Here is a 22,318-nt window from a genome sequence, read left to right on the forward strand (position 1 = left end):
TAATCAAATCAGTTTCCTTTCCTGTAAATAGCTGCCGGCCTCACCTCCCTTGCATCCTAGGAAGGATTCAGGGTCTCCATGAAGAGGAGAGATGACTAGGACCTCAAAGCAGAGATGCCTCTTTGCCAGCTTCCTGGACAAGCTCTCAGCATCTTCCTTCAGACCTCTAGCCCTGAGCATCCTTCCAAACCATGCCAGCCCCTGGAAGCCCTTGGATGGCCAACAAATCTTCATCCCAATTTTCCAGTTTCGCAGATTCAAGGCTAATGGCAATCTGCTTGTTCTATGCGAAAAGCAGGAAATGTTCAGATTTATTGCTTTGAGAGTTTCGTCTGTCTCTTGGGCCTGGTTGATGCAGTTTCCTCCAAGTTTCATAGCATTTTGTTTAAAAAAAAGAATTTTTGACAGCCGTGTTTTGCCTCACATTTACGCAAGTTTTATAGTTTACGAAGAACATTCACAAACTAGTAATAATGATCATCACTCTGTGTGTTGAGGTCCTTCACTGGGGGCTCAATTAACCCTTGAAACCACCCTCCTGTTCCACATGTGGCGAAGCAGAAGCTCAGAGAGATGAGGGGCAGGCCCAAGGTCACACAGCCCGGGGAAAGGGCAGGGTGGACCTGAACCCGGGTCCACTTGGGTTCAGCTTGTGCTTCTCCTCTGTGTCCTGCCATCCTGTCTTTCTTATCTTCAACCTGGCCAAATGCACGCCCATCTGCAGATAAAGTTAGTGAGAAATAAAACAAAACAAGAACGAGGGGATTTTGCAGAAAACAGAGGTTAGAATGTGCATAAAAATAACCATGTACGTTCAAGCAAATCCTCGGGTCTCCAAACAATATATTTTGTGCTAAGATTCTTTCTGTGATGATGCAGGTGGCGGAGGGTCTGGTGGGGAGTCAGCATGTGGAGGACTGGCTTTCTAAGTTCTAAGACTACAATGTTCGAACAGTGGCCAGCAGCCACACATGGCTATTTAAATTTAATGAAAATGAAATAAAATAAAAAATTTAGTTCTTCAGTTGCACTTAACCACATTTTAAGTGCTCAGTATTCACATGTGGCCATCCTGTTGGCCAGCAGGGATTAGAAGATTTCCGTCATCACAGAAAGTTCTACTGGACAACATTCTTCTAAGCCACCAACGAGGCTGCTCCTGTCTTATCTCTGACTGTCCTGGGGAGGGGGCGCCACTGGTCCAGGTGATAGACACCTGTTTTGAGGTAGGTCCCTCTGCAGCCAAGGTACCTATAGATGTCATCCCCACACCCAAACCCCTCTACATTACTCTGGAGAGGCCACAACTCCAGGGGTGCAAATAAAGGGCAGAAACCAAAAGAGTGACCATTAGCTGAGGCCATGCTACTCAAAGTGTGGTCCAAGACCAACAGTATCAGCATCTTCAGGGAGCTTGTTAGAAATGCAGACTCTCGGGCTCTGTGTCAGACCCACTGAGTATGAAACTGCATTTTAACAAGATCCCCAGGTGATTCAGGTGCACATTCAAGTTTGAGAAGCCCTGGCTTAAGAGGCAGGCTGAGCTGGATCAAAATATTGTCCCAAATATAGGAAACCGATTAGATATTTTTGGATACCAAAAAATAGCATCAGCGCCCCGTCCCCCGAGTAGTGTGTGATTAAGCATGAGTCACAGAGGGCTGAGCATCTCTGCGCCACATGATCAATCAGTATATCCCCAAGGAGAGCCCCCCAGGGAGGAGCTGGGGGGAGCTGGCCCATTCCCCATCTCCAGCACCTTCTCTAACCACGATGGGGTCACCTCCACAAAGCAAACAGAGCAGAACAGAGCATCACATCCTGGATCTCAGCGATGCTGCCTTTAAATCAGATTTTCTATTTTTTGCCTTTCTTTCCCATGTGTTTGGCTTTTGAACTTTGCAAATTGCTGAAGACACAATGCAGTGTATGAAGCCAGTCTGAACAAACACAGTCTTTAAAAGGTGGTATCTGGCAAAGGACTGTGTCTCCCCTTCCCAGGGACATGATGCCCTGCGGGCCCCAGTCCCTAGAGCCAGGTGCTAATGAAGCTTTCTGAGAAGGAACCAGCATCGAGCCCATCCATGAAAAAACAAGTGAAAAATGTGGTTCTATCTGCACAGTGAGGGCAAAGAGGAGGCTTAAAATGAGACTGGCAGCATGCTTGCTGGCCCCCGGCTGGGGAAGGAGGGAGTGGTTCCAGAGCTTGGATTCTGCAGCTCCTCCTTTAATGAGGATGACTCATCCCTTAATTCCCCTCTCCTCTCAGCCTACCTTGGGTCTTAACTTATTTTTATCCCCGAAAGGAGTTAAGTTGCCAAAAGGATGGTATTTCTCCACCTGCAAGCGCCCTCCTGGAGGATGAATTTTAAAATAATCATTTTTACAACTTGCTCCCAGCGATAATGCAGAAGACAAGAATGCTGTGGGGAGGAGAGGGGAACAGCGACATGGGCCCAAGGGGGAGCCTGGGGCCTTGGGGAAATGCAAAGTGGCTTTGCCTGGAGAGTCAGTTCCAGGAGTTGACTCCAAGGAATGGTACCAGGGAAAAGGGGGAGGGTCCAGCTTGCTTTCATAACTCTTTTTATGATGCCGAAAAAATTAAAGCCATGCATGAGAACAGTCGTGCTGTTTCTGCCGAGCCAGCAGGCAGGCCTGTTACTTTGGTAGCAAATCCCTTTATTCCTCCAGGAAACAGCCTGTTGTCCATTGCATGGTGTCTTGGTGGGTCTGTCAGTCAGGATGCCTCGCCCCACTCTTGGCTGGGTACACATGACTCAGACCAAGTCATTTGGAAGCTCATGTCCTTGAATGGAGACAGTAGGATCTGGAGCAAACATTTGGATTCACCTGTCCTGGTGGTGGTACCTGGGAGGCTGCCCACTGAGTTTGGTAGCCTGGGTCCCTGACCAAGTCATCTTCCTAGTCCTTCCAGAGGTCTGACTGTTCACTCTCCTGAGATTCCATGGCATTCCACTCCAAGGCATTTTAATATATCCTTTTTTTTTTTTTGCTTAAGTTAGGCAGAGTTGTCATCTATTATTTGTAACTAAGAACCCAAATGGACACAAACCCAAATGCCCAGCAGGAGGGGCTTAGATCCAGAAAGCATGGTACAGCACATGATGGAGTATGACACAGCCAGGGACAGCAGTGAGATTAATGTATGTTGACAAGGAGAGACGTTCACAATACATAGTTTAGTGGAGAACAGATTATAAGAAAACAGGTTGCCAGGGATAATATCATGTTTGCAAAAATATATTCTGAACATTCATAGAAAAAGATCTAGAAGAAAACGTAACAGTATCCATTCTGGAGGGTAGGAAGGTGAATGTTTTTTCTTTCTGCTTATCATAAAGATACTCCTCATCTCTCTATAATGTTTGTGTAATTAATTTGTTTGTTTTGCCTTTTTTTTTTTTTTTTAAATGGGCCCAAGCAGGTCACTGGAGCCACTTTCTTGGTGCCTGTTAAGATTGAAGTGATTTGCTGGGTTCAGGTAGCAACTTACTGACCAAACACCAGGGCTCCTGCTACGTGGACAGCTCACCTGTAGCTCTGACTGCTGCTTAAGAGGAGGCTGGAAGCGCGCAGAGTCTCCAGAACAAGGCCGCAGCACTTCTCACACCCCAGGGCACCGGCAGCTTCTCGTTGTGAGGTGGAGGGCCTGCCCTCTACTTGATGGAAAGGAGTGGCCCAGAGAGACAAGTGACTCGCCCAGGTTCCCACAGTGGAGGCTTAAAGCCAGGTCACCTGGCCCAGGGTTCCAGCATCCCCGGGGCTCCTTAAGTTTACTAACACGCAAAAATGAAGCAGCTGAGTCTGAGGAGGGACTCGGAATTGCCCTGTGAAGTCAGCCACATGTACATGCTGCAAAGGAGTGAGGGTGACGGAGAGGAAGCTCTCCCCTCACTGTTGGGGCCTGAACTCCTTGCTTTGCAGAACGGCCTCCTCCTGGGGTGATGGTTGGGGGCCGGGGAGTGGGTTTGGGGGATACTCTTCCTGCTGTTCCTTCTTACCTTCCAGGTCTCAGCTTAAAGGTCATCTGCTCAGAGAGGCTCTCCTTGACCCCCTAAGGTAGGTCCAGGCATTAGTACCTCAGCCCCGCTTGTCCCCTGTGGAGCATTTCATGTAACTTGCAGTCATTTTACTTTAAGGTCTGTCTCTCCCTGCTTGACTGTATGCTCCCTGAGGGCGAGGCTTATGACTGTCCTGCTCACAGCTGTGTCCCTGGCATCTAGCCTTGTGTCTGTGCCCCTGCAGGCACTCACGACGTATCTGCTGAATGATGGAATAGATGAACACAGGACTGGGGTGGTGCACAAACAACAGGGGCTCGGTTCACCTCTGCCTTAACTGGCTGTGTGACCTCAGGCAAGTTGCTGCCCTTTTCTGGGCTTCTTCCAAGCCTTGATGTAAGTATAAATATCCAACTCTATTTAAGGATTGGCTTTATCCCTCCTAAATATATTAGGACCAATTTAAGGGAAAGTGATAGAAGTTGGCATCTTTACCAAATTATACCTTAAATCAACTGCTGGTTGATTATTCTGATGATAATATTGCGATGATTTCCCCAGGAGTCACTGATCTGCAATGAACCAAATTGTATTTCTTATTCAATAAACTCTTTTATTGTAAGTTTACAGATTTTTCCATTACAGTAATGAAAACAGCACTAGTGATTCGTTAATACTTCGGCCCAAATCAAAGGGGACCCCCTCCTCAAATTATAAGGTAAATGACACAAATGTTGGGCAAAAGGAATTTCAAATATAGAAAATGGGGTCAAAATTTTGTGTGAGTATGCAAACACATTAAGGTTTAGTTTATTGGGATGATACTGTTTTTGAAAACGCATGATTTTGAAAACTATATTTTTAATCTGTGATAAAACATAACCATAGAGAAAAGGCAAATCAAGCAAAAACCAAAAAAACCCTCAAAACGAAAGGAAGTGGATCAAATACACAAGGTTGCAATACAAACCTCTGGTGCTGTGGCCCTGGAATGGCAAGTGATCGGGCTTCACAGAAATTCTCTGTGGAAAGGAATGTTTGGGCCTGGCGTGGCCTTGCTGCATCTCCAAGTCCTGTCTCCTCACAGAGGAAAAGAAGTTGCTTGTCCAATACATCTGCTGGGATGGCCAGGCAGGGACCACATTCCCAGTCCCTTTGAGAACAGCCCCAAATCCCGAAAAGGCATCTCAGGGAGCAGCAGGGAGTCGGGTCAGCCCCCACCCCTGCCAGAGCTGTCTGAGTGGTTCACAGGGAGTGGGTGGGCCTCTGTGTTGAACACCCAGTCTTCCAGGGAGAGCATGTCATCTTCAGAGAACAGAAGATAGAGGTACCTGTGCCCCGGTAGAGGGTGGGGAGCAAGACACAGCCTGTCAGCACTCCAGGGAAGGGGGTACCTGGTGGGAATGAATTTTGGGGGCCCCTGGGACAGGCCCATTCTCAAGGGTGCAGGGAGGTCAGAGATCCCAAATCTGCCTGCAAGAGGTCTCTGGGAAGGAGCTGTGGGCACCGAGGGGAGCACTGAGCTTTGGGCAGAAAGACCCGGCTTAATCCTGGCCTTGCCCGCAGCCTCTACTCTGTACCTCCCGCCCAACCAGCTTCATTCTGGTACTTTCCCCACCTGTTAGGACCCCTTACGGCCTGGGCTCTCTTTTATTTGCAGGGGGAGCCTGAGTACTGCACCGGTATTTGGGCTGCCTGCTCACGTTCCAGGAGCCTCGACACTCAAGTGGACTTTCGGGCTCTAAAACGAACAGGGAGTTGTGACTCCAGACCTCCAGCTTTCCCAGCCATTGGGTTTTTTAATGGAAAGAACAGACCATTCCAATCCATTCTCAAGGACTTAAGCACAAGGGGATTGCTTGGGGGAACAGCGAGGAAATGAGGAGGCCAACTTCCATCACAAGGAAGTGAGGGCCCCGTGCAGCGGCAGAACTGCCGAGGGACAGGCAGCAGCAGTGACTAGTATTGACACCATCGTGGTTATTATTCTACCCATTTTGCAGATGAGGAAAGAGTTACAGGGAATTTAAGTAACCTGAAGAGACAGGTTAAAGAAGTTAGCTTATCACACAGCAAATGCTTAGGGGCCTTGGGTCCAACCTGGTCTCACTCTCTGAGTGGAGAGACTGGCCTGGCCCAAGGCCTACCCCTGATGGTATAACCCTCTGGATCCTAACCCCCATCCCTCTGGGGCTCCTCCTGGGACAACAGACTCTAACTGCTGGTGAAGGGGGGACTGCTGACTGCCCCCTACCCAAGAAGAGCCTGAGTTGCCCTCTTGGAAGGACACCGGCCAAGCCCCAACTCACTTTAGTGTCTCTGCTAGAAAGAAAGTCTGCTGCTTGTTGTCGTGGTTGGGAACCTTACTGTATACATCTTGGATCCCGGAGAACCCGGCTTCTGTCCGACAGTATTTCTCTAAGGCCTGAAGGAAAGGAAGGCAGCTTTGGTGTCAGGAGAGAGGCTCCCCAAGACCTGTGCCTGCCCAGCTCTTGGGCAGGCAGGCCCCCCCACCCTTGGCTGGGGATCCGGCACTTGTGAAAGCAGCAGGTTGAATTACTCTTTCAGGGTTCATCTGCCCTGCCCGGAGCTGGAGGAGCCATGCTCCCTGGATCCACACCGAGAACTCAGTCCCCGCCTGCCCTGAGCTCTTCACCTGGTGTGAACTTAGAGGAAGCTTCTCTGCCTCTCGGGAGACTAGACTGACCTGGCAGACTCACCCACAGTGGTGGACAGAGGTCAGGGAAGGCACTGGTGATGTTCGTGGGCTGGGATTTGGGGACTGGACTTGGCACGTCCTAGGGATTCCCTGTAGAGATGTAGTCCCTGGGCCAGAGGCTGTGTCTGCCTTTTGTATAGAAATTCAGTTTTTACGCACAGAGGGTCTGTAGGTGGGGCCCAGGAGCACAAAATGCTCGGCCTTCAATCAAGAAACAGGGTCTTCAGGAAAGCAGGGGGACCCTGGCCAATGAACATGTCAGTGAACCTGAGCAGGCCCCATGCCCAGCTGAGTACGGTGCTCTGGGTGTGGGGCTCTCCCCAGGACAGTCTGTTCCTCCGAGAGCAGTGGGCCAGGGGAGAACAACAAAGAAGGCTCAGCATCCATCAAAGAACCTTCTGAAGTCCCCACACCTGGCTTTGACATCTACACCAAAGGGGAGAGTGGATGGGGGTGGGGGCAGAGCACAGAGATGGATGGGGCTGCCCAGGGATGGTCTGGCTTTGGGAAGAGGGAGGTGAGCCAGCAGCCCTTTCCTGTTTGAGAGGGAAAATCTAAAGTCATCTGTCCAGGCTCCAGGGTCAAAAAGCAGTGACCACGTGTGTGCTGGGCTGCCTCTGGCTGTCACCCTGAGTTTGCCCCTCTAAGTTTTCTGACACTGGCACAGGCACCAAAAGCTACTGGGCACTCAGAACACTCTTCACAAGTTCCTGGCCTGCTTCTGCGCAGCTGGGGACTCTTGGCTCTGCAACCAAACTTTGACCCTCTGCACTCTGAATCTTAGCCAGATGCCAGCCTGGCTTGACCGACTGTGAATTCTGCCACCAGTTTACGCACCTCCCCCTGCCACTCACCATGACCACTTCCCAGCCCCACTCCCTGTAGATGGGGTTGTGGGTCTGCCGCCACAGGTACATGTAGCTCTCCACCACCTCGGGCCGCAGGATGTAGTAGCTCTCACTCATCTGCGTGGCCACAGCCTCTCTGCCAGAGTTGAACCAGAAGGCCTCAGGCCCCAGTTTGGTATCTGTGGAAAGACCAATCCGGAGCCTGGGTCAGAACTCCCACCTCCTGCTCCTCAGGATCCACTGTCCCAGGAGAGATGGACGTTGTCTGGGAGACCTGGCTGGGGTGCTGGTTGATGATGGACTGGCATGGGGTGGGCCTGCGTGGTTTGCCCAATGAGGCCGAGCCTGGCAGTTGCACAGCTCCCCTCTTGGTCCAGGCTGGCCAAAGCAAGACCCTGAGGCCTCAAAACTTTCATAGTTTTAGAACCCAAGAATCCAAATGAACTTCCCAGCAGTCCAGGGAGACAAAGGTTTGGGTGGGGTTCTCCCAACTGTGTATTGAGACATTAGCTCTGCAAGATGTTAACCAGAGCTCAGCCAGGAAAGGGTTGCAGGTTTAAACACACTTGGGGAGCAGTGGGTTATACAAAGTGAAGGTCTCCTGCCTGCAGGACTTATCAGACCCTTTAATTTGCTAACTTGCAACTTCTCAACTGATCCCCTTTCTCTGGGAACTGCTTCTGACACTTCCCAGAACCAGCGTTCCAGAGCTGACAGTTTGGGAGACTGCTGAGGTGAAGATGAGGGAAGATTTGCCCAGAAGGGACATATTCGGGCAGAGGGAGCTGAATAAAAAAGGCCTTGATGAGGTCTGGGCTTTGTTGTTGTCACTGTTTGTTTTTGGACAATTTGCTGCTGTTCCTGTTTTCTGGAATGACCACCACAATCACCGCCACCGCAGCCACCATTTATGGTTTCAAGGGCTGTGCTGGGTGTTTTACGTACACTATATCAAAACTTTAAAAATGTTATTTTGGTAAGGCAGATGTTATCTCCCTCTCACACATGTGGAAACTGAGAGTCAGAGAGGCTATGTAATTTGTCCAAGGTAACACAGCAAGTTGTGGCTGAGCTGGGATGTGACCTGGGATCTGTCTGATGCCCTTCCCCCAGGCTGTCCTCTGTTTCTCTTCTGGGTCTGACTCACTAGGCCCCAAATTTAGGGTATGTGGGTCCGATCGTTCTTTCTCTAATGCCTTCACATCCTACAGGTCAGCTGAGGGCCCAGCCCTGGTCCTCATTCGTGCCCCCCACCACCCATCAGGATTCAGGACCCCTAGAGATCCTGGGCTGCTTTTCCTCAAGATTCAGATTGGAGCTTTGCAGGACATCCTATTCTCTTATGGAGGGCTTCCTGAAGCGGAATTAGGCAGACCTTAGCCCCTCTGATCCTCTCAAAGGGTGCAGCTGCTCCTGGCCATCAGGGAGCAGTCGTTTTGCCAGGCTGCTAATGGGGTGAGGGCAAGAGCGCCTGCTGCAGCCATCCGTGGGCGAGCCAGGCTGGCTGGAACAACACGCTCTATTAAGTGGACTGTCTTTTATGGTCTGGGTTGATTGTCCTCAACAAATAGAAAGCTTTTTATTATTCCTGAGATTTCCTGTTTGTTTATGGTGCTGGCAGAGACAGCTCTTTGAAGGAAATTGAAGACCAGTTGTAAGGACCCATTGCAAACGGCTGGCTTCCTGCGCAAAGCTCCAGGAGCTCCGGATTCCACCAGCGCTCACGGTCACGCTTTCACTGGACTGTGAAGAAACGCCTCCCACGCTGTGGGCTGAAGGTGGCTGGCCAGGTACTTCCTGTGGGACCCTCTGCCTCACCTGGGAGACTCATGTTACGGTCCCCATTGAACAGATGAGAAAACGGAGGCCACCACCTGGTGAGTGGCAGAGTGGCACTGGAGCCAGGAATTTTTACTGCAAAACTTGGGTCCTCTCCTCCAACCAAGGCTCAGATTACAACTCAGAGCAGTGGGCCCCTTATGGGGTCACGGGTGCTAGGGCTTTTTCTGAGGGGCACCGTTTAGAGAGGCAGCACACAAGGTGGGGCTGGGCATCAGAAGACCTGGGTTCTAGCCCCAGCTTAGCTACTCAGGTGCAGTGTGGCTTTGGCTGAGTCACCACCCTGCTCTGGGTTGACTCAGTTTCCCCACATGTAACATGCAGGGTTGGGCTCATGTTCTTTAATGTGGCTTCTGAGTCCTGCATTTGACAGTTCTGCTGTGAGTGCAGGTGGGGATGACCCAGAAGCTCTCAAGCTCTCTGGGGGTCTTAGATCAAAGGATGATGACAGGGTGGTGCCAGATGGTGGTGAGATCCCCTAAATGGGAGGGATCCAGGGAGGAAAGGCAGAGATACATTTGGCGGTAGGAGCTCAGGGAGAAGGAATTTGTTAGGCTCAGGAGGTCAGCATTTCTGCCTCAGGGCCTGGAGGGCCCTCTGCTCTGTGCCTCTCACATAGGACCTTGGCCCTGTCATCTCTGAGCCTCAGTTTCCTCATCTGTGTTTCAAGGTTCAGTGATGATGTGTGTCAGGTGTGAATGACACCTGGCACACCCAAAGTTCTAAATCATAACTGTGTTCCCTTTAATTGTGACAATCTCAGTGTGGGGATAACACACTCCTCATTCAAATTCTGCGTCAAGTCCCAGGTGAGGCTTCCCTAAGGCCAGTGACTTTCACTCACTGCCACTCTGCAGGTCTTTCCAGTTCTTTCCGGTGTCTAGCCTCAGTCTTTCCTGCTGCCCCTTCCCCTTGCAGGGTTACCTGAGCGGGCGTACGATTCGTGGCACGTCTTGGTGATCTGGGCTGCGAGCTCTCGGTAGTGGGCCCTCTTTTCTTCCTTGGCATCCTCAGCGCCGAGGGCGATCATGCCCCCGGAGAAACAGGCCAGGTGCCCCATCTTGTGGTCCAGAATCCCCCCACGCCACTCAGCAATGTAGGTCAGCCCCCCGGGAGAGACATTCAGCAAGTGGGTCTCTATTGCCTGGGAGCAAGGTGGGAATTGGGCAGGGAGGAAGGGTGTGGGAGGGTACAGAGAAGGGAAGGGAGAGGATGGAAAATGAACATTCTGGAGACAGCAGCGAGTGCAGCTCTGTTGAGCCCTCCATCCCAGGCAAAGAAGGCCTGCTGACCTCGGTTGGGGGCTGTTCTTGATGGGGCTGGCGGGAGGTTCTGCCACTCACCCAGCTGAGGCCTGGCGCCTGCTGGGGGCTTAGACACAGACAGCTCCCCAGGGCAAGTCTCTTACACAGACTTTTAAATCTTCCACATTCAAAATATTTTTAGGAAAAAAATCTTTAAAAAATCATTATCATTCTCCATTATATTCTCTGATAGGGAATCTGAACCTGAAGCCCAGTTGGCCTGTGGATGGATGAGCTTGAGGTGATCCAGAGTACCCTCAAATTTGTAGGAGACACTTTGAAGGTATTTTCATGGGAAAAAGGTCCATATATTTGATCAGCTTCTCAAAAAGGACCCGCAGAAAATAAGAGCTGCTCTTACAGGCCCTTCCTTATCACATGCTTCCTCATTCAAGGCCCACAAGTCAGGTACATGGGCTGTAGTGGCCGGTATGGACAAAGGGGTCAAGTGGCTTGCTCCAGGCCGCCCAACACACCAGGCTCAGGACAAGGACCCCCAGATGCCCAAGCACAGTCCTTTCACTACCCGACGGCTGCTCCTTTCGGTGGCAAGGGGCTTTGAGAACACTCTGCTGCTCCCACAAGAGGTGATGCTGTTGGAAAAGGCCCCCGGGATGTTGGGGGGTGTAGGTGTCAGGCCATTGTGTCCCCAACTCCCTGCCATTAGTCCCTGGGAGCCACCCACACAGTCACAAGGCTGGACTCGATGAGCCTGTGGGTCCTCATCTAGGGCAGAGCCTCTGGGGCCCCGGACTGGTCCTCCGACTCTACTCTTGCCCCTCCAAGCTGTTCTCCGGGTTGGGGGGGGGGTGCGTGGTCTCCGCACTCTGTAAACAGCAGACCAGACTGCATCTCCTGCCTGTTTAACAACTCCCACGGTTTCCCAGGGCTCTCAGACAAAAGTCCAGCACTCCTTGATCTGTATATTGAGGTTTAGCCTAATGCCTCAAACATGACGCCCAGGAGCCCACTCCTCTGGTTCAAACCCCATTTCTACCAGATCCAAGCTGTGTGACATTGGGCAGGTTCTATGTTCTCTCTGTGCCTCAATTTCCTCATGTATAAAATGGGGATAAGAGCATGAACCGCTTCATAGGATTGTGAGGGTTAAACTGGATGTGTCTGCAGAGCTTAGCATGTTTCTCAGCACAGGGAATCTTTAATAAATGCTGGCTATTATAATTCCTCTCCAGTCTGCCCCTGGCCCTCTCTCCTTCTGCCCCTGCCCCAACCACATCGGCCTCTTTTCATTCATGTGCCACCCACACCCCCACCCTTCTCCCTCAGTGAAATTTTCGGAGCGCTGTGTTCTAGGCAGGGGACACAGCCCTGAAGACCGGCCTGGACCTAGCCTCAGGGAGCTCACCTGTAAGTGCAGAGACTTTCCAACAAAATCAAATAGAAGCAAGAATCATGATTTGTGATCAGTTCTTTGGATGAAACAAATTGAGGGGCCAGACAGAAGCTTGGGGAGGGGTCCTACTTTGCAGAGTGAGGCCACAGAAGTTCTCTGCCCCATGACCGCCACGAAGACCATTTTCCACCTGTCTCAGGGCTTTGCCACAACCACTGCTTCTCCTGCAAGCTTCTGTCCCAACTCTACCTCCAGCTCTGCCTTCAGGTCCCTCCAGGATGCCACTTCCTTGGCAAGGACAACCCAATCTATCCCACTGCAGCCCCGTTACTCTACTACCCTGTTATCTTTCTACATGGTGCTCTTCTGACGTGTGTGCACCCATTTTTATGTGTTTCTGTGGAACATCTGTCTCTCTCCCAGGATTCTGAGTGCTGGGTGATGGCAGAAGCCACCACCACCAAGCTCCAGCCAATGCCTGGCATGTGGGAGATGCTCAAACATTTGCTCCTTGATATGTTTTTCCCTTTTCCCTCTGTAAGGCCCAGGCTGGTGGGCTGGCTGCAGGACCCTCGCTGAGTGGCAGATGGGGAAGCTCTGATCATGTTAACGTGTCAGGGCACCTGCTCCCCATGGGGAGAAGCACTGGGGAGGCCAAGAGAGCTGCCACCTCTAGGCTGGGCCATGGTTCCCGGGCAGAGTTGAGTCCACTGCAGCTGCTCTGCATTGCTAAGCATGCTGGTGTGGGAAGGGGTGGCAGGGCTAACCCCGGGTGCGGAAACCTGGTTTAGTTACTCGTTGTCAACACTTAAGAGAGAACACAGACACCCGGGGAGATCCCAGGAGGCCTCCCTACTGCAGCTAGAAATCTGCACCTTCAAGACTGTCTCCCACCAGTTCTTTCTATTTGGGGTTAACCTCAAGCTAAATAATTGTAGTAAAGAGGAAATGATAGGACAGTCTCTCTTTGAGGTTACAAATGAGACAAGCAAATGCAAAGGTTAAAAACAAAACAAAAAACCAAGGCTTTCTAAAACCCTAAGCAAAACACAAGACAGAACAGGCTGGCAACTGACTGGTAAAAAGGCTAAAGTCATAGCAAGAGGCATAGCAAAGAGTTGAGTTTGAATCTCAGTTCTGCAGTCTGAGAGTTGGGTGCCTTTGAGCAAGTTATTTCACTTTTCTGAAAACTCCATTTCTTCATCTGTAAAATGGGAATAATAACTCCTGGGATGGTCATGAGGCTGGCTATTCAAAGACTGGCTCAGCACCTGGCACTGACTGTTCCTTCCACTGCCTCCTGGAGGGCTCTCCACCTGCACACTCCTGAGAGGGCCCTCAGGCCAAGCAAGCTCCTCTGTGATCTGGCAGCTGGTAAGCGGAGGCAGGAGCCCTGCATCTGGAGTCAGTGAGACTCGTGTTTGCGCCCTGGCTCTGACACTTGTTGCTATGTGATGTTGGGTGTTTCTGAGTCTCGGTTTCATTATCTGCAAGAAGCGGGTAAATAAGACCAGGCACCCAGCATACCTGCCCAGAGGAGCCTGTGGGGACAAGAGCTCCCTGTTCTTCTCGTTGCCCCCTCTCCCATGACCCCCAAGGGTGTGCTCGGCCAGCCTGTCTGAACCCCCCACGCCCATCCTAGCTGGGCATTGCTCTAACCAGCACACAGGAGCCCCTGGGGCAGCTCTCAAGGCTGTTGCTTGGGCCCCAGCCCAGAGGTTCTGAAGTAACCTTGTTGGGGTGCAGCCTGGGCATTGGGATTTTATAGCTCCCCAGGTGATTTTTAACATGGCAACAAGGTTGACAACCACCAGAACATTCTTCAAAGCCCCAGACTCGCCAGAGGCCCAGCCTTTATCCAGGGTCAGAGACACTGCAGGCTCTTCACTGGGGAGATCAAATGCAGGAGCAAAGCTGAGTTCTCTCCTGTTCAATCAAGTGCTTCTATAAAGCTCCCCGTTTCCTTAAATAATTCATGGCCATTTCTTCCCTTGAAGCCTCAACTACAGTGTGCCCTGAGGGCTAGAAACCGGGCTGCTCGTTAACTTTATGTTTACTCTGCAAGGAAGGCAGAAAGGGCAGAAAGGGCAGAAAGGGCCTCTCCAGGCAGCACACCCTGCCACTGGCTGAACCTGAACGCTAATCCCTGACAGGAAGTGCTGGCTGCAGTTGAAGCTCAACCGCAGAAGCTCAGAGTGAATGGGGCTGAGCCGGACTGAGCTGGGACTGGGGTCCCAGAAGCTGCTTCATGACTGAGGTCTTGGTGCCAGGGAGCTGGGCAGGGAAAATTTATCAGCAAGCCCACAGTTTAAAGGGTGTACGGCCTGGGAGGCCTGTTCCAATGTGCTTCTTTTAAAGACTACCATTCCTGGCAGGATTCATGTGATCAGACTGTAGTTGTATATCATTCATCCATCCAATCAACTGCCCACACCCATGTCTAACCACCCATCCACCCATGTCCACCTATCCATCCATTCACTCATCCATTTATCCATCCATCCACTCACTCATCCATCCAATCATCTATCTGCCCACCCACCCACCCACCCATCTATATCCTTCTTGCCTTCATTCCTTCTCTCCCTCCCTCCTTCCATCCATCCATCCATCCGTTTGTTCACAAAATAGTGATTGTATGACTCCTAGGTACTAGGCAGGTACCACGCATTGTTTTGGGAGTGGAGCATTCAGGGTGAATGACTAGACAAGATCCTTGCTCTAGACAGCTCAAGAAGATAGACAATAAACAAGAAACAAATATGCACACATGATCATTTTAGATGCTGATAAGGGTGAAGACGACTAATAATAATAAGCCTAAAGTATGTGAAAGCGAGAAGCCGGGAGAGGCTAATTTCAATGGCACTTGAGTTGACCAATGAGCAGGACGCAGCCATTTGAGTTAATATTCCAGGTAGAGCAAGTACAAAAGCCCTGAGGTGGGAATGAGTCTGATGTGTCTGGGGAAGGCAGGGACCAGAGCTCAGAAAGTAAAGGGGAGAGAGTTCAGGTGACTGGCAGGCCCAGATTAAGGACGGTGGGCAGAGGTGAGGAGCTTGGTTTATTCCCAGAGCTAAGGGAGCCACGAAGGGAGGGACATGCATTTCCAGCTCCTCTGGCTGCTGTGGAAGAACTGACTTAGAGGGAGGGTGAGGGGAAGCAAGGAGTCCAGTTTAGGGGACATAAGGTAGTGGCTTAGACCAAGGTGGCAGCATCCAACTTGATCAATGTACTTTTTGAGGAAACTAAGGCCTGGAGCCTGCCCAGTGCCTTTTGTTCAGTTGGGCTCAAAGGTATCTATTAATGGGCAGATGGGATTCCATAGGCCCCTTCCCAACAGCCCAGGCTAACCAACTCCCCATCTGTTCTACAGCCCCTGCCTCCTTGGAGGGACTCATCTGAGCCTAGCATCCTTGTTCATCCCACACTCCATGGACGGACCAGGGTTGCTGAGGGACGGGGGGAGAGCCTGGGGGCTGGCTTAGGAGACATGGCTCTAGCTCCAGCTCCTCCAGTTCTGCCCTGTGTGGCTTCCCCTCTCTGGGCCTTGGTTTCCACCCACATAATGAGAAGGCACAGAACTGGAGGCCCCTCCCAGCTTGGATGTGCTAATTATGTCACCTCTGGTTCAGCAGGAAGATAACTGAAGGTCTTACTTTGGCAGCCTCACTTGGGGGCTCCTAGCCTACCGTCTGGCTGTGCTCTGGGCTCTGACACATCACCTGAAGCACAGACGCTGTGGTTTCTGAATCAGACTGCCTGCTGCTTCCTGTGAGACCTCAGACAAATGACTTCACCTCCTAGAGCTTGGTTTTGCATGTGTAAAATGAGGCCGCTCACAGGGCCCTACTTTCAAGGTGTTTGAGAAGAGTCACAAGATAGGGCGTACAAAGTGCCAGGCTGGGGAGGGGACTGTCTGGCTGTTCCTCTAGCCAGCTAACCCGGAGTGAGGGTGGGGGGTGGGGGTCTCTCAGGGGCCACGTGAGAGCCAGGAGCCAATGACCAACCACCCATGAAGAATCAGGTGCCCTCTTACCTCCAAAGCTTCGTAGTACATATCTTTAGCCTCCGTATCTGTCTTGGCCGACATCAGCCAGGATTTGATCAAATATTCATAAAAACTGTCCCCGAGTCCTCCAACCGAGACGTGGTCTATGAGGGGAGAGAGGACAGGAACATGATCTCCACTTGCTGAGGCCACCGGTGGGACTAACCCTGCACGACTTGCCCGCCAGCTTTGGTGGGGAGCGAGCATTTAATCCTCAGCCTGTAAGCCCTCAGCAGAACAGGGGATGAGGGAGGCATAGCCTCCGACTGGGGAAACCAGGGCTGACTTGAGCACGCTTGTCCTGCACAAAAGTGCAGAGGCTTATCCAGCTGCAATAAATCACATGGCTTTAGTAGGCTGAGGACGGCAGGGCCTCTGGTTATCAACTGTAAGTGAGTTGCATTTCTTTAAAAAGATAATCCGGTAGCAGGAAGTTCAGAGATTTTTATTACCTGGTGACAAACATGGTAATTAATGCTGGGCAGGTTCATAAAAGGCCATGGAAAGGAGCACTGAGAGGCTTAATTTAGTTGGTCAGAGCACAGAGCCCTTCTGAAAAAGCCGAGTTTAAATTTAGCAAATTGGGACAAAGGGAGTTCAAAGGAGCAGGGGGAGAGGGGGGAGGGAAAACCAGGTTGAGGACGCCTCCCTCTGCCCTGGTGGGGCAGGACCTCCAGGAGTGAACAGGTGTCCCCACCCAGGGCTGTCTGAGGAGAGAGGGCTGACAGAGGAGCACTTAATTGCAGAAGACAAGGAAACACTTCACTCACTGACTCTAACAATTAACAGCAGTGAAACATAAAGGCGTTTAATAGACACAACAAAAAGCAAACTGCAGTTCCCTGTTAAGCAGAGAAACAGAGAGAGGAAGGGAAGGGGGTGGATTAAGGCAGAGTTGGGGGAATGGGAAGAGGATTTTCAGCTCCTCTGGAGAAAGAGTGGGTAGAAAGAGAGAGGAGAGGGAAAGTGGGGTGGGGGAAGAGAGAAAGAAATTGAGAATACAGCAACAGTTACCATTTGCTGAGGCCGGGAACTTTACTGGATTATTTCTAACAATCTTCCCAAGAATCCTGTAAGGTAAGCACTATGAACCCTATTTCCCAGAAGAGGAGAGTGAAAGTTGAGCCTAAACCGCTCGGCCAAAGCCACCAAGCTGGTAATGCTCTCACTTTCTGCATCTTTACACAGTCAATCAGAGAATGAAAACAGATAGAAAGAAAGGATAGGTGTGAAGAAAGAAGGACCAAGAGTCGGAGGGTAAAGACAGATGGGAACCAGGAAAGGGGGTGACAGGAGGCCGCCTCAGTAAACCAGCCCTTCAGGGCCCCTGCCAGCCCCTCCATAAACAAATCCTGGCCAAGCAGGGGTTCAGGAACGGAACAAGCACTTATAAAAATGGGAACAGATCAGATAAAGCTTGGGGAGACGCGGGAGGGGGTGAGTATGGCTGGACTTCGTTAAGTGACAAGAGAAGATGGAACCAGCACAGCATCCTCTCCCCCTTCCTCTGCCCTGGCAACCCCGTTCCTAGGGGGAGGACACAGCTGAGGCAAGCACAGAGATGGGGCGGACCTGTGCCAGGCTCGGGATGTGGATGGTGTGTCCACGGCTGGGGCAGGAGGTCTGTGCAGAGGAGGGTCGGGGGGAGCTGGAGGTCAGAGCGGGTCAACCTCCACAGAAGGGGCCCTGGCTGGGCATACAGCCGGGGGCATGGTCACCACACTCACCTCCCGGGCCTGCCTCCTCTCACTGTTTTTCCTCCACCCCAGATACTGCTGGCATCTCCCTCCCTGCTGCCTTCCATGCTTGAGCTCACCTGTGATGATCCTCTGCCAGGGACACCCCTCCCCACCTTGCGTGGCTAATGCCTCCTTGCTGCTTCACCTCAGCTCAGGAAGGCTTTCCTCCATGTCCCACAACACTGAGGTTTCCAGCAGCAGCTGGCCCACGTTGCTGGGCATGAGCCTTGCCCTTGGCTGCTCCCAGCACTGTGTTCTCAGCACCTGTTAGTGAGTCTGTCCCCAACAAGGGCTGTGGGGAGGGACCACGTATGACTCACATTCATGCCCAACACATGTGAGGCACACAGCAGGTGCCCAGCGAGCCCTGAATGAGCAGAAGGCAGGCATGGAAGGGCCTTGAATGCCAAGCCAAAAAACCTGGACTTCATCATGTGACTGCACACTGTGTGAGTGACAAGATTGAGGGCTTCACCTGGCAGGTGTGTGCAGGAGAGGGTAGGCAGGACGCAGGAGTTCCACAGGCGACTGAGACATGACAGCCTCTTGGGGATATGTGTATAGTCTCCCAGGGCCTCGGCTGGAGGTCCCACTGCCGTCTAGCCATTGTGTGTGTAGTGTCTTCCCTGGCAACATGGGGCACACGGGGAGAAGAGCAGAAATGGGAATCAGAGACATGGATCTGCCACTGGCTCAGGGCCAGCCAGTACTCCCTGGGCCTCAGTCTCCTGATCCGTAAATGTGAAAGGCACACAGTTGGTGTGCTGAGCCCTAGAGCAGAGGTGTGTTCTGCTCTTTCTGTCCAAGTCAACAACTCCCATCACACTCGGCAGCAGAAGGCAGCCACCCTACAAGCCTGGGAATCTGCCGGCAGAAAAGCAGCATCAAGCTGGGGGAGGCCGCCAGGCTGGAGCTGATGGGCAGCTCACGCTCCTGCTCCAGGGGAGAAAATGCACTTGCCGCTTCTCTCTCGCCAAGGATGTGGGATTCGGGCAGTGGACAAGGAGGACGGGCCACTCCAGGGGCCAAGATGAGGGGCTGGTGGCTCTGTGAGCTCTCGGCAGCTCTGCTGGGGTTGCTCTCATCTGTGTGTGGTGCCAGCAGGAGCCTGGTGGACTAATCCTGGCTGTGAAATCCTAGCGGCGGGCTGGTCTGGCCTCCCGTTACCCTAAAGTGCAGCTTCAGGCAGGAGTGGGGAGCAGGCAAGAGCAGAGGCCTGGGGCTGGGATGCAGCCCTGGTTGTCCCTTGACTCTCCAAGTTGCAATTTCTGTGGTTGCAAATGGGCTACACAGAGGACTTAAGGGGAGAAAAGAACACAAACTTAGCTTATACAAGTTGGGAATGTTATCATCTATTGAAAAAATACACAATCACTGTAAAAAGAAATGAAAACCACAGAAAACCTGAGATGACCCCCGGTGCCAAAGTCAGAGGAGGAGGAAGGCAGATGCCCAGATGAGCAGGGCTCTTTATAACCTTCCCTCTGCAATTCAGCAGGCCTCAGATTCATATTTTATTAATATGAATCAATTTTCGATATGTGACTGACTCTGTGACCCCTGGTGCAGCCTGAAAAGAAAATTATGCTTGTCAGCGGGTTGGGGGGCCTCCCCTATAATTTGCCAAGGTAGCTGTTCAGGCTGGGAAGCCACGCCCCTTTCTTTCTTTTTATGGGTTTTGCTGCATTGTCCTGGAGCAGCTAACGCTGGCAGTTTATCTCTTTACCCAGTCTGGCCTTGCAATTAAAGGCAGTTAACAGTTATTGAACTGTCTCTTCCTGTGGCCATAATCTGTAATTCAAACCTTCATTTTCTCCCAGCACTTTGGAATTTGGCACTCTGTTTTGGTTGAAAATACTTTGTATTTCTATAAGCAGTTTTTACAGGAGGCTCCTTAAGAGTGAGGTCATTACCAAGGAAAATTCCTGGGTCTAATTTTCTGGGCTTCCTGGACCTGTGGATCATGGAAGCTCTGGGTTAGAAGGACGGGCCTTTGTAGCTTCCTCACAGTATATTTGCAGGCTGGCCAGCTGGCCCTCCAGGCCCCATGGGCATACTTTTAGTGATGGGCGCTCATTACCTTTTGGGACAGCCCCACGTCATCTTTGGAAGACAAGTGAAATCTGCTTCCTGCAAGCTTCTGATCATCATTCCCACATCTCTCTAAGGTACATTAAGAACATTAAGAATCTGCTCTTCTCCCATTTTGCAGGAGAGGAAACTAAGGCTCAAAGAGATAAAGTGAATTCCCCAGCTGTGCAATGATTAGACTAATGTCTACTTTCTCCTGAGCCCTTGCTGATGCCATAAATGGGGTTGGAGGCAGGGAAAGGGAGACTGGCCCTTGTTTGGGTAGAGGCAGTGGAGGTGGGGCTCTGTGCAAGTGTTGGGAAGTTCCTAGAGGCAGGACCCACAGAACCCGCCACCACCAATTTCTGCTGTGACCACACGACCAGGGCTGTGGTCAGGAGGCCAAGGCAGAGATTTGCTTCTTATCAAGGGTGCTATCCTGGGGGCCCCTAGCCCCTTTCTGTTTCAGTGGGTGGAACTAGGGGCTGTGAATGAGAATCCACAGGTGACCCACAATTGTCTGGTTGAAAAAAAGCCTCTGAACATAGAACAGCAGGAAATCCTGGGATTGATTCTTACAGGTGGAAGATACCAGTGATGAGTTCATGATTTTTATAATTGCTGTATAGTTAGGATCTGATTAAATATTTTTTAAAAAGTTAAAGTTGGAGGTGGGGAACCAGATCAAAGGGGCTGGGAGAAGATGCATGGCTTTTCTCGGAGCCCCCTTTGTAGTAAACATCTATCTGGAACACTCCTGCAAGTTTGGGGGATGATGAAGGAGGCTGCAGTGGGCATGGTAAGAAGTGGAAGGCTGTAGCCTTGATGGAAGGCTGGAGACAGCCAGCATGCAGGGGATGCACAGGGAAGGGCCTTCCTATATGGCAGCCATCACATCTGTCACAAGGGCGATGAGAGCAGTGAATACTCCCCCCGATGTCTGGCAGGCAGGTGGTATCCAGGAGCCTCGAGCAAATGCCTCGCTGGTAGGTGGCTCTGATAAATGCATCGCTCCTCACTCTGCCCAGGGTGCCTCGCACAGTGGGGCTGGGAAGCTTGGCAGGAGTCCGCTGAAGGAGGGGGCAGCAGCGGCCTGGTACTCACGTTGCATCCAGTTCCCACTCACTGGGCTGAGGAAGTTGGGGTAGAGGCCGAAGGGCTTGTCAATCTTCCTAAGGACCTTTCGGATATTCCTGACCTGCCGAGAGATGGACACCAGGCACATCTTCACTTTCCCTGGGAAGCCTGCCAACTCCCAGCTCACTGAGGATGGAGGCAGCTGGTTTGGGTCCAGAGAGGCAGGAAGGGAGAGTGGAGTAACCAACAGCTGGTTCCACCCGGAGGTGTGAGCTGGCCCTGCCCTGTTGCTCAAGTACCAGGTGGGGCATGACCCCCACCTCTGCACTGACTGCTCTGCCTGGGGCCCTGCCGGTCCCCACCCCTCACCCCTTCCTCATTGTGTGTCCCTTCTGGGGACGAGTCTTTTTAGGATTGGGCTGGTATAAGTGATAGTAACTCATTTGTAAGTGCTAGACAAAACTGCCTTTTTAATAGGTCAGAAATGGTTAAACTCTGGCAATTTCATATGGTTCAGCCTGGTAATACGTTATTTTATCTGACACCGTAGGAAACTTTCCAGAGAAGCCTGGGCTCCTCAACATTCCTGTTTCCCTAACAGGTATCTCAGGGTTTTAATAACAATAACAACAGCTGTTAACATGTCTCAGTTCCTCTGAGCCATATATGATCTCCAACCCTCATAACTACCTATACAGTACTATTATCTCAGTTTAACAGACAAGACACCAGATCTCAGAGAGGTTCAGTCACTTGCCCATGGTCACGAGGTTTTAAGTGGCAGAGCCAGGACTTGAGTCAGGTGTGTCTGATCACTCAGAGCAGCCCCTAGGTCTGACACGCATCAGGGCAGGGACCATGCAGCAATGCGTAGCAGAGGTCACCACATCTGGAGCAAGAGGCTGGATTTGCAACCTCTGGGGGTAGGAAGGGCGAGAGGCGGGATGGAGGAAGGCATTATCCATCGGCGTGTGCTGTCTGGCAGTACACGAAATTCTCCCAGTACAGACTCTGCAGGACAGAAGGGCCCTCGGGGACTGAACTGTATCATGCTCGCAGATTTATCTACAAGGCGAGGAGCAGGAAAAGCAGCCTTTCAGCTGTCAGACCTTTCTTTCCAGGGGACGGCACTTTGCTTTGCCACATCAGATCTCATATCCATTTATGTTAACGGAGTCCATTATCAGGGACAGGAGTGTGCTTGTACCTGAGTTATTCTCAACTGTTTTGGTGGTGAGCAGTGAAGCAGGCTAAATTAGCTCCCCCAGAGGGTGCGAGCGCTTCTAGAATTTGGG

At 51.5% G+C, this 22,318-nt stretch overlaps 1 protein-coding gene across 3 annotated transcripts in view; it reads right to left on the minus strand.

The window, feature by feature from the left end:
• Positions 1-2,626: 2,626 nt before the first annotated feature.
• Positions 2,627-22,318, minus strand: part of MAN1C1 (mannosidase alpha class 1C member 1) — a 124,832-nt gene continuing 105,140 nt past the window's right edge. Inside the window, exons 7-13 of one of the 3 annotated variants that reach the window (XR_012511383.1) lie at positions 21,051-21,144; positions 16,126-16,241; positions 10,353-10,572; positions 7,596-7,768; positions 6,332-6,447; positions 4,528-5,353; positions 2,627-4,118 (exon numbers count right to left, since the gene is read on the minus strand). Coding sequence is in view for 2 of the 3 variants with exons in the window: in XM_010948058.3 (XP_010946360.1) it covers positions 5,233-5,353; positions 6,332-6,447; positions 7,596-7,768; positions 10,353-10,572; positions 16,126-16,241; positions 21,051-21,144 (840 nt within the window). In the remaining variant the exon portion in view is untranslated. Of the gene's footprint in view, positions 5,354-6,331; positions 6,448-7,595; positions 7,769-10,352; positions 10,573-16,125; positions 16,242-21,050; positions 21,145-22,318 lie in introns of all 3 variants that reach the window. The other 2 variants (XM_010948058.3, XM_045511454.2) reach the window with 2 other exon arrangements.

Source organism: Camelus bactrianus, chromosome 13 (assembly GCF_048773025.1).
Source record: "Camelus bactrianus isolate YW-2024 breed Bactrian camel chromosome 13, ASM4877302v1, whole genome shotgun sequence".
NCBI classification, from domain to species: domain Eukaryota; kingdom Metazoa; phylum Chordata; class Mammalia; order Artiodactyla; family Camelidae; genus Camelus; species Camelus bactrianus.